At 55.2% G+C, this 12355-nt stretch overlaps 2 protein-coding genes across 8 annotated transcripts in view; one reads left to right on the forward strand and one right to left on the reverse strand.

Annotated features, from left to right (window-relative positions):
• The window catches only part of SNPH (syntaphilin), a 42555-nt gene extending 36117 nt beyond the window's left edge, over positions 1–6438 (forward strand). For all 6 annotated transcript variants that reach the window (XM_017515481.2, XM_037733616.1, XM_017515464.2 and 3 more), the window contains one exon: positions 1960–6438. In XM_017515481.2, the coding sequence (XP_017370970.1) occupies positions 1960–3136 (1177 nt within the window). In that variant the 3' untranslated portion in view covers positions 3137–6438. The remainder of the gene's footprint in view (positions 1–1959) is intronic.
• A 577-nt stretch (positions 6439–7015) lies between these two features.
• Positions 7016–12355, reverse strand: part of SDCBP2 (syndecan binding protein 2) — a 14354-nt gene continuing 9014 nt past the window's right edge. For both annotated transcript variants that reach the window (XM_017515514.2, XM_037733641.1), the window contains exons 5-9: positions 10541–10699; positions 9798–9973; positions 9548–9719; positions 7893–7984; positions 7016–7606 (exon numbers count right to left, since the gene is read on the reverse strand). In XM_017515514.2, the coding sequence (XP_017371003.1) occupies positions 7552–7606; positions 7893–7984; positions 9548–9719; positions 9798–9973; positions 10541–10699 (654 nt within the window). In that variant the 3' untranslated portion in view covers positions 7016–7551. The remainder of the gene's footprint in view (positions 7607–7892; positions 7985–9547; positions 9720–9797; positions 9974–10540; positions 10700–12355) is intronic.

The raw sequence follows: 12355 nt of genomic DNA on the forward strand, positions 1-12355 counted from the left end.
TATCTTCCCAATGATGGCCAGAATCTGCATGCCTTTTGCACTAATGCCTCAGGGAGCAGATGGCCCAACTTCCAGCTTTTTTTCTGGGGCCAGCCCCATGGCTTAGAGCAGACCATCTGCCCTGTGTGGTTTGGGCAGGATGCCCTGGCGTGGGCGTGCCCACACCTTCACTCCCTGGACACTGTCTGCCCGTTACTCCCACAGGAACCTATGGCAGGTCTTTACATGACATACTGTCACTGTCCCCACACTCTCTACATAACAAGTTTCATGCCTGTGCTTCCTGCAGTGGCCCACCTTCTGTTCCTCAAAGACACCACGTGCTTATGCACCTCTGTGCTTTCATATCTGTGTCCCCACTACCTGAGATGCCCTGCCCCCCATCTTGCTTCCTAGGCAAACTTATCCTTCAAGACCCACTTCAAATGTGATGCCACTGAGGCATGGACAGGACTCAAAGCCATGGCTCCCTGGGGTTTGAGCCCCAAGGAGAGAGAGGCAGGGGCTGGCTGAGCAGATCATGCCCAGTTCCTTCTTCCAAACTTACACTCTTTCTCAGGGAGAGATGTGAGTGAGGAGCAGGGTGAGGCCAGGAGGGTTACCTAGAGCGAGCCCCCCACCTGGAGGCAGGAGTCGTGAAGATCCAGTATCTCCCACCCCCCAGTACCTGTTGCCTTGTCTGTTCTTGGCACTCTAAGCAGCTCCAGCTGTGTCCTGTTGGATGGTGGGGCCCCTTCTAGGCGATACCATTGCTGACCTCTGTGGCTGCTGCACCCCCTCAGCCCCCAGTCCCTCCAGCATATTGAGGAATGAGATTCCTGGGCCCATTTCCTGTAGGAAATTTCTGATCTGGCTTTGAAAAGTATATGGTGCTTGATCTGAGACAGTCACTCTGCTGGGCTGATAAGTGGCAGCCATGGCATTTGTAGATAATATTGATGGGAATGTAAGGTTGAGGCTGAGAGGGCTCATGTGGGCTGCCACTAGGGAGTGGATGAGAATGCCCGGGACAGGGTTTGATGTCTCCTGGATGATTTTCCTCCTTCCTCGATAGTGTTAATCAGTCGCTGTTTCATCTTGCTCTGGTTTTACCTCTAGACCTGATGGGATGTTTTTCTAACTTACCTCCCTCACCTGCACCCTTGCATTCGTCTGTGACTCGGGAATTTGAAAAGCCTGAGCATTTCTGGAAAAGAGTCAGCCGACTGTCTTGTTCACCTGGTGCTTGCCCGCTCTCTCAGGAGTAACTCTGTGCCTTTCTCCTTGATCTTTTCAGCCTTTCCTCTTTAAGATACAAAGATACAAGGATATACAAAGAAGCAGCTTCTAGCATGGATAGAAGAGAGCCACCCTGTTCTCATCGCTCTCCCGGCTCCACCCACCGCTTTTCATCCCTCTGCCTAAGGGATAATGTAAAGTCGTCAGCATCCCCCAGCATTGAAGGCTGTCATTTCTCTCCCCAGGGGTCTCTGGCCAAATACTCCTCCATCTAAATTGTCTGCTTTAGTAGGAGGCGACCTCACTTTCTATAGAGCCGAGATTTTCTGCCTAGTTTTTGTTGTTTTACATTAAGATTTTATTAGGTTTTTATAGCAGCAGGTATAAAACTTGCAAGGATCTTTGTTGTCTAGTCTCTTCTCTAGATGATGGATTTGAATGTTGAGAGTCGTCTGCGTTTTGGGGAGTGGTGGGGTGGGAATGCTAGTGATATCTCCTCCTGAACTTTCTTCTCTCACCAGGTATAGACTTCTCCTGCCTTGCCCCTCAGCCCCTCTCCCCAGCCACTCTCACTCCCCCCATAATAAAAAGGCGTTGAGTTTGTCCTTCTGTTTTGGGCTCTGAGCCACAGCAGCACAGGGCCCTTTATCCTTGGTGACATTGTCCTCTCCCTGCCTCTCCTTGGTGGTGACAGAGCAGGCAGGCAGGCAGTGAGCATGTGTGTGTCTCCTCGGCTCACAGGGACACAGAGATCGATGACCTGAAGACGCAGCTGTCACGCATGCAGGAGGACTGGATTGAGGAGGAGTGCCACCGCGTGGAGGCCCAGCTGGCCCTGAAGGAGGCCCGCAAGGAGATCAAGCAGCTCAAGCAAGTCATCGACACTGTCAAGAACAACCTGATTGACAAGGACAAGGGGTTGCAGAAGTACTTCGTGGACATCAACATCCAGAACAAGAAGCTGGAGACGCTGCTGCACAGCATGGAGGTGGCCCAGAACGGCATGACCAAGGAGGATGGCACAGGGGAATCGGCCGGTGGGTCCCCCGCGCGCTCCCTCACCCGCAGCTCCACCTACACCAAGCTGAGTGACCCGGCCGTCTGTGGTGACCGCCAGCCCGGCGATCCCTCTAGCGGCTCTGCTGAGGACGGGGCTGACAGCGGCTTTGCGGCAGCTGATGACACACTGAGCCGGACGGATGCGCTGGAAGCCAGCAGCCTGCTGTCATCGGGGGTGGACTGTGGCACCGAGGAGACCTCGCTGCACAGCTCCTTTGGCCTGGGCCCCCGCTTCCCCGCCAGCAACACCTATGAGAAGCTGCTGTGTGGCATGGAGGCTGGTGTGCAGGCCAGCTGCATGCAGGAGCGTGCCATCCAGACAGACTTTGTGCAGTACCAGCCTGACCTCGACACCATCCTGGAGAAGGTGACCCAAGCCCGGGTCTGTGGGACAGTCCCTGAGTCAGGGGACAGGTACCCAGAGCTAGACGCCCACTCTCTGGGACCCAGAGACCCCAATTCAGCAGTGGTGGTGACAGTGGGTGATGAGCCAGAGGCCCTAGAGCCCATCACCCGTGGACCCACCCCACAGCAGCCTGGTGCCAACCCCAACCCTGGCCAGTCGGTGAGCGTGGTGTGCCCCGTGGAGGAGGAGGAGGAGGCTGCCGCAGCTGAGAAGGAGCCCAAGAGCTACTGGAGCCGCCATTACATTGTGGATCTGCTGGCTGTGGTGGTACCAGCCGTGCCCACAGTGGCCTGGCTTTGCCGCTCCCAGCGACGCCAGGGCCAGCCCATCTACAACATCAGCTCCCTGCTGCGGGGCTGCTGCACTGTGGCCTTGCACTCCATCCGCAGGATCAGCTGCCGCTCCCTGAGCCAGCCAGGCCCCAGCCCAGCGGGCGGCGGCTCCCAGCTCTGAGGAGGCCTATTCGGGCAGCGGCGCCTGCGGCCTGACCACTGATTGTAGGGATGCCGTTCCCCCTCCTTCTCCCTTGGGCATCATCTTATTTATTTAGTTTTGGGTGTGGAACTGTTTCTTTTTTTCAGGATGTTAAAACAGTATCGTGGCAGGAGTAGGGGTTGGAGACAGGCATCCCAAAGCTTCGATGGAAAGCAGGGAAGGGAGACCAAAGGCAGGAGGCACACCGGCTGGACACATCGCAGGGAGGGGAGGAGGCGAGGGCCCCCCGGCCCCTCTGTCCCCCTGGCCCTTTGGACAGGGCCAACCCTGCTCAGGAAGTTTCTGGCTGTCTTTATCCAGAGAAGCCGGGCTTAAGTTGCTCATCAGGCCCCCGCCCTGCACCGTCCTGTCCAGTGCCCTGTTCACTCCATGCCTGCTCTTCCAAGCCACCTTGCCCTCAGCCCCAGCTCAGGGGCCAGCGCCCTCTCCTCAAATGGAGGCAGCCATGGCCTAAACTACAGATCGCTAACCCAGGTCTCAGAGCAGGGGCCGAAACCACTGGGCCGGGCCAGCGTTCCAGCCTCCCCAGACTGCTCCCCACCTTGGGACTCAGGAGCTCAGTCAAGGCCACAGGCTGGAGGAGAGGTGGGTTGGGCGCAAGGTGGCAGATGGCAGTGTGGGTTGTGTGTGTGTCCGTTCATCCTAGGCCTTCCCGTCATCTCTTTCCTCTTGGCACCTCTGGGTGTGTCAATCATTATTCCTGTGAGGCAGCTAAGCCCGGCAAGCTCAGTGCTGGGGTAGGAGTGCCTGCCTGAGCCCCAGCTCCCAGCTGGAGAATCCACCAGCACAAGAAGAGGAGGCAAGCCCCTGCCAAGAGGGCTCCCCCAGCCTTTCAAGGTGAGGCCATCTCATCTGCAGGCTGGGTGGCGGGGCTGGACTCAGGAGTCCACAGTTTACTGAATAAGCCAGAGGCCGTGACTGCCTCCTGGAACTTGCCCCAAGTTTCTCTGGGGCCTTCGGGCCCAACTTCTGCTTTGCACTATGTTCACTTTGGGGCTGGTTCTCAGCCATGCAAGGGCCTCCGGGGAGGTGGCTGCTTGCTTTCTGAGATGAGGGTTCCTAAACCTTAAACCTATCTGCCTCTGGAGAAGGGTGGGGGATTCTGGCAGGATGAATTGCAGGACGGCATACTGAAGCCACGATGTTTGTCCAGGCCAAAGCAGGATGTCCTGGGATGGGTTTCCCAGGCATGCGTGTGGAAGAGCGGGCAGGCATCCTGCAGCCTCCCTGCTCCCAGCCCAAGGCCAGTTGGCCTGGGAAGGTTCACTGCCCCCAGCCCCTTTCCGGGACCACACTGAGTCCCCCAGCCAAGCTGCTGACATTCTTATTACCATTATTATTTTACCAAGTAAAGTCACTCCTCTTCCCCCACAGGGTTGGCACCCATCTGGTCGTCCCACCCACTCTTCAGAGGCGAGGCTCCACATCTGGGGGGTTGGAGGGACTCTGTGTCTTCCTCGCCCCTCTGGCCTCAGGGCCACTCTGGTTCTCTGCCAAGGTTGCTTGCCCTCACCCCGATGCTCCAACAGCCATTGCCTGACTGCTGGGCTCTGCCCTTCTGCTTGGTGCCCTCCACGTGAGGTCAGGCACCTGCATGCACTGGGAATGGGCAGCTGGCCCAGCCCTTGGGGCAGGAGCCCCCTCTGCCACACGCTTTGTGCCTCCAAAGCTCCCCCCGCCTCGGTCAGGGCCTCAGACCAGCCATCCTTTGTGGAATATGCCCCAACCCAGCCAAATCAAACCTAAATGCCTGGGGCCTGGCTGGGGCTGCCCCTGCAGGACACTGTGGCCATGCCACGGAGGGGGCAGTGGACAAAACCAATCCAAAGCCAAGCCGGGACTGGCCACGGACCCAGCCTCCTGTGCCGTGCACTCATGGAGCTGTGTAGTCTCCTTAGACATAGTCCAAGCTTTGCCGAGAAAAGAAATGTATGAACTATATTTGACAACATAAAGTCTCTATATTTTTCACCACTGGAATTTAATCAAGCTTCAAGCCCCTCTGCTCCTGTCTGTGTCTTGCGTCTGTGGCCTTCCTATTGTGTCTTGTGTTTTGGCGGATGTGACAGGGCTGGGGCCACAGTCTACTCTGTCCCTGCTGCTAGAGAAGCTACCTGTGGAGGAGTGGGCTGTGGCTGGGCCCGAGGTGGAGGTGCGTGTAGCCAGAGGAGCCACCTGCGGAGGAGGTGAGTGTAGCCGGCTGCAGCCCCCTACTCCTGCTCTGGCCTGAGACCGCCGTGGGGGGCACGCAGGCCCTGGCCCACAGTGTTGAGGGTCCTCTCTTTCGGGGGTTCTCCTGGGGCCTTTGATGGGCTTTTCTTCTTGTCAGTGAAGGAAGCAGCTCCCCACTCAGCCCTGGGACAGGCCCTGGGACCGTGACGGCAGGTGGCCCTGGCCTAGCTCTGGAGTGTGTCTACGTGTGCTCAGTATCTGCTTCAATGCAAAGGTGCAGGTGGCCCGTGCAGCTCCAGGTGGTGGAGGTGCAGCAGCTACGGCTCGGGCACCGCGCCCTGCAGAGGCTGGGTACAGATGGGGCTAGGAGGGCAAAGCTGGTGCGGGGCCTCCTCCTGAGAGAGCTTACCCTCCACAGCAGCCCTTTTCCTTCCTGCCTAATACCTCCTCCCATTGGGTTGCAACTTTTTTCCTCCTGCCCTCAGCTTCTGAAGCAGAAATCTTTGGGGCCTCCCCTTTCCCCAGCATCTAGCCAGAGCTGATGAGGTCCTGAGGAACAGCATCCCCAGAAACCACCTTCTGAAACCTAGTGGGCAGAGGTGGCTTCTGCTGAGTTCTAGGGCTCAGGCCAGAGTGGCCCCACTGCCTGGCCAGTTCAGGCTCAGGCAGGCATTGGAAGCTGGGGCCCGGGCTCTGCACAGAGAGCTGGGCTTGAGTGGAGCGTATTGTAGATTTCTCCCAAGGGGATCACTTAGGTTCTCACTGACACACCCTTCCCAATTGCCACTAGCACAGGGGTATCTTACAGCACTTTGGGGAGGGGTGGGACAAACTCCAAGGTTCTGGGGCCAAGGCCTACCCAAGGGCCTCTGCCCAGAGAACTCACAACCCCCTCTCTGACCTAGGGGACAACGCAAATGGGTCACAGTGCACTCCCATGTTAGGCCATCCCCTTGACAAAGAATTCAGGGGATTCGGGAAGTGGGGAGGTGGGGAGGGATCTTGACTCTTGTCTCCTTTGTCCTTTTGTTCAGACAGAGTTGTACCTGCGGCAGACAACTCTGAATTAAAGCATGAACACAAAGCAAGCCCCTCAGCCTGTTTTCTTTATACTGTGTGGTTTCTCTAAACAGGGGGAATGGGGGGGTTCACACTGTCCTCCTCTGACACAGGAGTCACAACACTTGCACAGGAAAAAGCCAGGCAGGCAGCCATCGTCTCTGACGTGCAGGTAAGCAGAGAGCTGCATGGGGCTGGGGCACCACTGCCCTTCTGGGGTCAGGCACGGGGTCTGGAACCACCTCCCCCCGCCCTCACGTGGCACACCCTGCTGGCACCATGAGCGCATCGCGTCTCATCCCCGCAGCACCCCCTGAAGTGGCTTCTCATTCCCGCTTTGCAGAAGCAGAAGCAGCCAGTCACATGGGAGGGGGCCCCAAAGCCAGTGCTCCCTCTGCCAGTCCCGCTGCCCCACAGTCCCACCCCATCCCCACAGTTCCATCCTGTCCCCAGTTCCAGTCATCCCTGTGCCAGGCTGGCAGGCAGCATATGACAGAGGCAAAGCCAAATCATGGCTCTCAGAGGCCATGTGTTGAAAAGACCCTGGTCCCCCCACTGTTTGAGAGAAAACCAGCCCTGGCATGTCAGGGGACCAAGATTCCAAAATTTCAGTTACCTTTTTATTTTATTATTTTTGATAGTTTGGGGGGGAATCAATAACCTCTGAGGACAGGATTTTGTTTAAAATCAAATCTTTATTCAAAAGGCAATCAAGGCTGAGAACTTCCGCAGTCTATGACAAAGAGCAAGTCCAGGCAAGGAAAAAGCTCTCACAAAGAATGTCACTCTGGTCTCAAAATGTTTAACTGTTTTCCTAGTAGAGCAAAATCTTGAAAGGGGCCCAGTTGCAACTTTAAGAAGTGTTTAGGCAGCCTGCCTACGTGGCCGGCATTTAAACCAGTGCCAGAGAATCGGCTTCCTGTGGGCCGTGCCTGAGCCTCAGCCCAGCTTGGAGTCTGAGCCGCCAACGAGGCCTGTGTTCATAAACGACATGCCCATGCCATCCCGTGGTCACCCTCCTGGACATGCCCCCCCTCAAGGCAACCCCCACCTTAGGCAGCAGGCCAGCTGCAACCCATAGTTGGAGGGTGGTTGCCTTTGGCCACAGGAGGGTGGGAGGCCTGCCCTGCCCTCTGATGGCTTCAGACATCTGGGATGGAGTGGTCCATGGTGTGGCGGAGCAGCATTGGAGACAACCTGGGTACAGCAACAACGGTGGCCAAGTTGGCAGCTCCTTCTCTCCGCCCTCCAGCACCCCCATCCCCTTTTGAGCCAGAGCCTCCATGTGGGCCTTCACTCCCAGTTCTAAGACTTACAAATCTCCAGAAGCCACAGGCTACCTTGGAGGGAGGGGAGAGGAAGGGAGGATGGAGCTGGCTGGGCCTGTGCCCTGTGTCAGGGCTGAGAAGGTGGGAGTGGCCGAGCCCAGGTGCAGCCAGGAGACAGAGAGGTGGGGGATGGCAGAGGAGGGGTGCAGCCTTACTTTTTGACCATGTGCTCATAGATCACAGCAGGGATGATGGTCAGGGTGACAACATTTCCAGCTGTGGCCAGAATCTCCATGATCTGTTTGTCCTAGAGAGAAGGCAAGTGGGCAATCACCTTAAGGATTGGGGACCAGGGGCAACTCTGCAGGCCACTCTGTGAAAGGGTCAGCATGGCCACTGCTGGAGGACACCACTGATGCCTGACTGCAGGGCAGGGCTGCCTCGGACCCCGAGCCTGTCAGACAAGGGTCCCAGCAGACTCCTAGATAAAGCCTTGCTTGAGTGAGAACATGGGCCTCCCACTTGAGGAGCTCCTTGGTCAAATGAGCATGCGCTTCCCGCCCTCAGCTTGAAGGCCAGTGAAGTGGGCCTGACGCATAACAGGGCCTCATCATTGCGATTCTTCTCCCCCTTTCAAGGGCTCTCAGAGACCCACCAAGCCCACGTTTGCTATCCTATATCCCCGGCCCCAGCCACATTTGAGTTCTGGCCTCAACGCATAAAGAGAATCCTCCTCCTGTGGGTGGTATTAAGTGCACCCATCCACCCTCTGGCTCCTGCTGCCGTCAGGGCCACAAGGGTCCTCCTCCTCTTACATCCTCTTAGATCTGCTTGTTTGGTAAAAAGAGAGGCCTGCAAACACCACGTAGATCATGGGAAGAAAAAGAAACTAAAAGTCTCCAGGCAAAGTGTGCCAGGCAGTCCAAATACAATGCTGTGGCCACAGAAGAGCCTCTGGCCCTTACTCAGAGCCCAGTGACCTTTACTTTACACATGTATGTAATCTGGTTATGTGTCTTCTTGGTTGTTCCAAAACAAATGAGAGTAGGTGTGCTAGACAGGACTAGTGATGGCCACAGGTGGAAATAAACTTTGAAAAGACAAATGATCTCAAAAAGTATGGCTGGCTGGGACAAACCCAGTTCTGAAGAGCCTGATGACCCTATGGATTTCTGAATAACAATTTTCTAAATCATTCCTACTTCTGAACATGATCCACTATGCAAATAACAGTGCCATACAGAGCAAGGAGGTGTCCATGCAGCCAGCAGCCACCTGGGTGGGTGCCTGGGAACTCTACACACTCCTAATCCTGTCGTGCCTCTGGCCTCCATGTGTCAGTAGCAATAGCTATTATTTATTAAGCACCTACTATATGCCTGGCACTGTGCTCAGAGCTCTAAGTACACTTTTTTTTTTTTTTTTTTTTTGAGAAAGGGTCTCTCTTGCCCAGGCTGGAGTGCAGCAGCATAATCACAGCTCACTGCAGCCTTGACCTCCCAGGCTCAAGTGGTCCTCCTGCCTCAGCCTCCTGAGTAGCTGGGACTACAGGCATACACCACCATACTTGGCTAATTTTTTGGGTTTTTTTTTTTTTTTTTTTTTTTTTTTTTTTTTTTTTTTTTTTTTGTAGAAAGAGGATCTCATATTGCCCAGGCTGATCTCGAATTCCCGGGCTCAAGTGATACTCCTGCTTTGGCCTCCCAAAGCACTGGGATTACAGATGTGAGTTGCCACACCCAGCCCTCCCAACACTGTCTTACTAAATCCTCACAGCAACCTTAGGATGAGGACACTGAGGCTCAGCTGCCCACAGACCTGAGCCCTCCCACCACCCAGCCATCCCTCCCTGGCGCAGCCACCGGCCTACCTTCAGCCCGATGACATTCTGCCCGTTCACCTCACACACATAGTGGTTGGTGAGGAGCCCGTTGCGGGCCGCAGAACTCCCTTTGACCAAAGAGACGACCTTCCCCTTCTTGACCATGAAGCCCACGTGTCCCGTGCTGTCCTTGTGCATGGTGACAGTCCGCTGGAATGGCCTGGCAGGAGGGACAATGAGCTGGCCTGGGGACGTGGCTGGGGTCAGACGGAGAGGCTGTCTGGGCCTGGCTACTCACCTGTCCCGAACCACCATGATGATCTTCTCGGCTGATGCCCTCTTCAGCATCTGATGGGCTTTGTGCGAGCTCCACCCGGCACAGTCACAGCCGTCAATCTGCAGGATCTGGTCCCCAAAGCGCAGCCCCACAAGAGATGCTGGGGTGTTGGCCTGGACCAACTGCACAAAGAGCCCCTGGGGGAGGCAGGACCACAGAGTCAGTGTCCCTGGCCCACCCTGGGCCAGGATCCTTCTTCCAAGCTGTTGTTTTCCTCCTGATACTCCGGGAGCCTACAGTGTCCCAGGGGCACAGCTCTGCACGGTGGGCACCAAGGTTACCCCATTTCCCTGGGGAAGAAACACTCTAGGCTGCATAGTTAAGAAGGAGGTGAGTCAGGATTTCAACCCTGGCCCAAGGCTGCACCCGCAAACACTCTGCTGTACCATTCACAAAGGCATGGGCTTCCCTGGCGTCCGCTGTCTACACCGTCGCCTGGAAGCTAGATGCCCTGGGCAGTGAAGGGCAGGTGGGAAAGGAGGCTCCTCCGAGAGGCAGGGGCCCATGGAGAGGGCGGCATAGGGCCCGGCGCAACCCAGAACCAGCCCCACTTGGGCATCGGGACAGAGGGACAGGGAGCGAGGGCCTCCCCGCTGGGGTTAGGAGGCCCACCTTACTGTGGACGGGACCCCTGAGCTCTGAGGCCTGGCGGGAGGGCAGGTGCAGTTCGGGGCTCCTCTTCCCGCCCAGTCCCGGCGCCCTACCTGGTCGACTGTCCGCAGCCTCAGCCCTGTCTTGCCGCGCTCGTCCTTGCACAGGTGGATCTCGCGCACCCCGGGCTTGATCTCCGCTCGCCGTACGCCCAGGCTGTTCCCGGACACCGGTGCCACCACCTGGACGGGCCCAGGGCCCGAAGCCGCTGTCTGCAGACACCAGGGAGCAGGGGGTCAGCCAGGCCCATAGGGACCCTGTGCCTCAGGAGACACGAGTTGGGGTAGGGATGGGGAAAGGATGGAGCGGTCCCGGGTCTCACCACGTCCCAAGTCCACACCTCTCCCCTAGGGCCGAGAGGAGACGTGGCACCATGCGGCCACTAGAGGGCGTCAAAGTCCATGCCCCTAAAAAGCCAGGGCCATGGGGAGAGAAGGGGCGAGGATACAGAAAGAGGCCCTTCATTCTCCGAGGGAAATTGGTAGGAGGAAGACTCCTTTAAAATCCACTTAAAATAGAAAAAGTCACAATAAACAGTGAGCAGCAGGGGATAAAACTACTGGATTTTTGTCTTAACAAATGTAAAAATATAAAAATTAATGATGCAGAAAAAGGCAAGGAACTTCGCTCTCCCACCACTGTTAAAGACAGACGATCTAGCCAGCGCAACAGGCAAGAAAAGAGAGGGAGTCACACAGATCAGGAGAGAAGAAATAAAACAGTCCCCATCTATAGATGGCATGATGGTCTACTAGAAAATTCCAAAGAATCTACAAATAAACTCCTAGATCAAATAAAGGAGTTTAGCAAGGTCCTGGGATGCAGAATTAACATATAAAAGGTTAATCGTATTCTCAGCCTCCCAAAGTGCTGGGATTCCAGGCATGCCCACCACACCTGGTAGCAGTTCCTTTAAAAAATTTAAACATACATTTATCATACAGCCTAGCAATTGCACTTTGGGTATTTATCCCAGAGAGATGAAAATGTATGTCTATACAAAAACCTGTATACGAATAGCTTTGTTTGTAATTACCAAAAACTGAGAACAACTAAACTATTCTTCAACAGGTTAAACAAATCCTGGTACATTCGCATCATGGAATACTACTCAGCAGTAAAACGGAATGAATGATTATTGACACACGCCACAGCCTGGATGGATCTAGAGGGTTTTGTGCTGAGTGAAAAAAAGCCAACTTCAAATAGTCACACACTGGATGATTCCACTTGCATAACATTCTGAAATGACAAAATTACAGAGACAGAAAACAGATGCCTGTTTGCCAGTGGTTAGGGAGGGTGGCGAGCAGGCAGGCACGACTATACAGAAGCAGAGGTGGTTGTATGATGAACTAGTTCTGTGTGGATTGCAGTGCTGGTTATGTGAATCGACACACTGATGAAATGACAGAGAACTAGAGACACACATTATACCTGCGCAAGACTCCTGGTTTTGATAGTATACCATAGCTATGGAAAATGTAACCATTGAGGAAACCGGCTGAAGGGTACAAATGACTTCTTTGTACTCACTTTTCATCTTCCTGGGAATCTACTATTTAACAATAAACAGTTAAAAGACAACCCACACGGTAACTCATGCCCTTAATCCCAGCACTCTGGGAGGCTGAGGAGGGCGGATCATGAGGTCCGGAGATCGAGACCATCCTGTCTAACATGATGAAACCCCGTCTCTATTAAAAATACAAAAATAGTTAGCTGAGCGTGGTGGCATGTGCCTGTAGTTTCAGCTACTCAGGAGGTTGAGGTGGGAGAATCGCTTGAACCCAGGAGGCAGAGGTTGCAGTGAGCCGAAATTGCGCCACTGCACTCCAGCCTGGGCAACACAGAGAGACTCTGTCTCA

The sequence above is a fragment of the Cebus imitator genome, unplaced genomic scaffold (genome assembly GCF_001604975.1).
Source record: "Cebus imitator isolate Cc_AM_T3 unplaced genomic scaffold, Cebus_imitator-1.0 Scaffold18, whole genome shotgun sequence".
NCBI lineage: Eukaryota > Metazoa > Chordata > Mammalia > Primates > Cebidae > Cebus > Cebus imitator.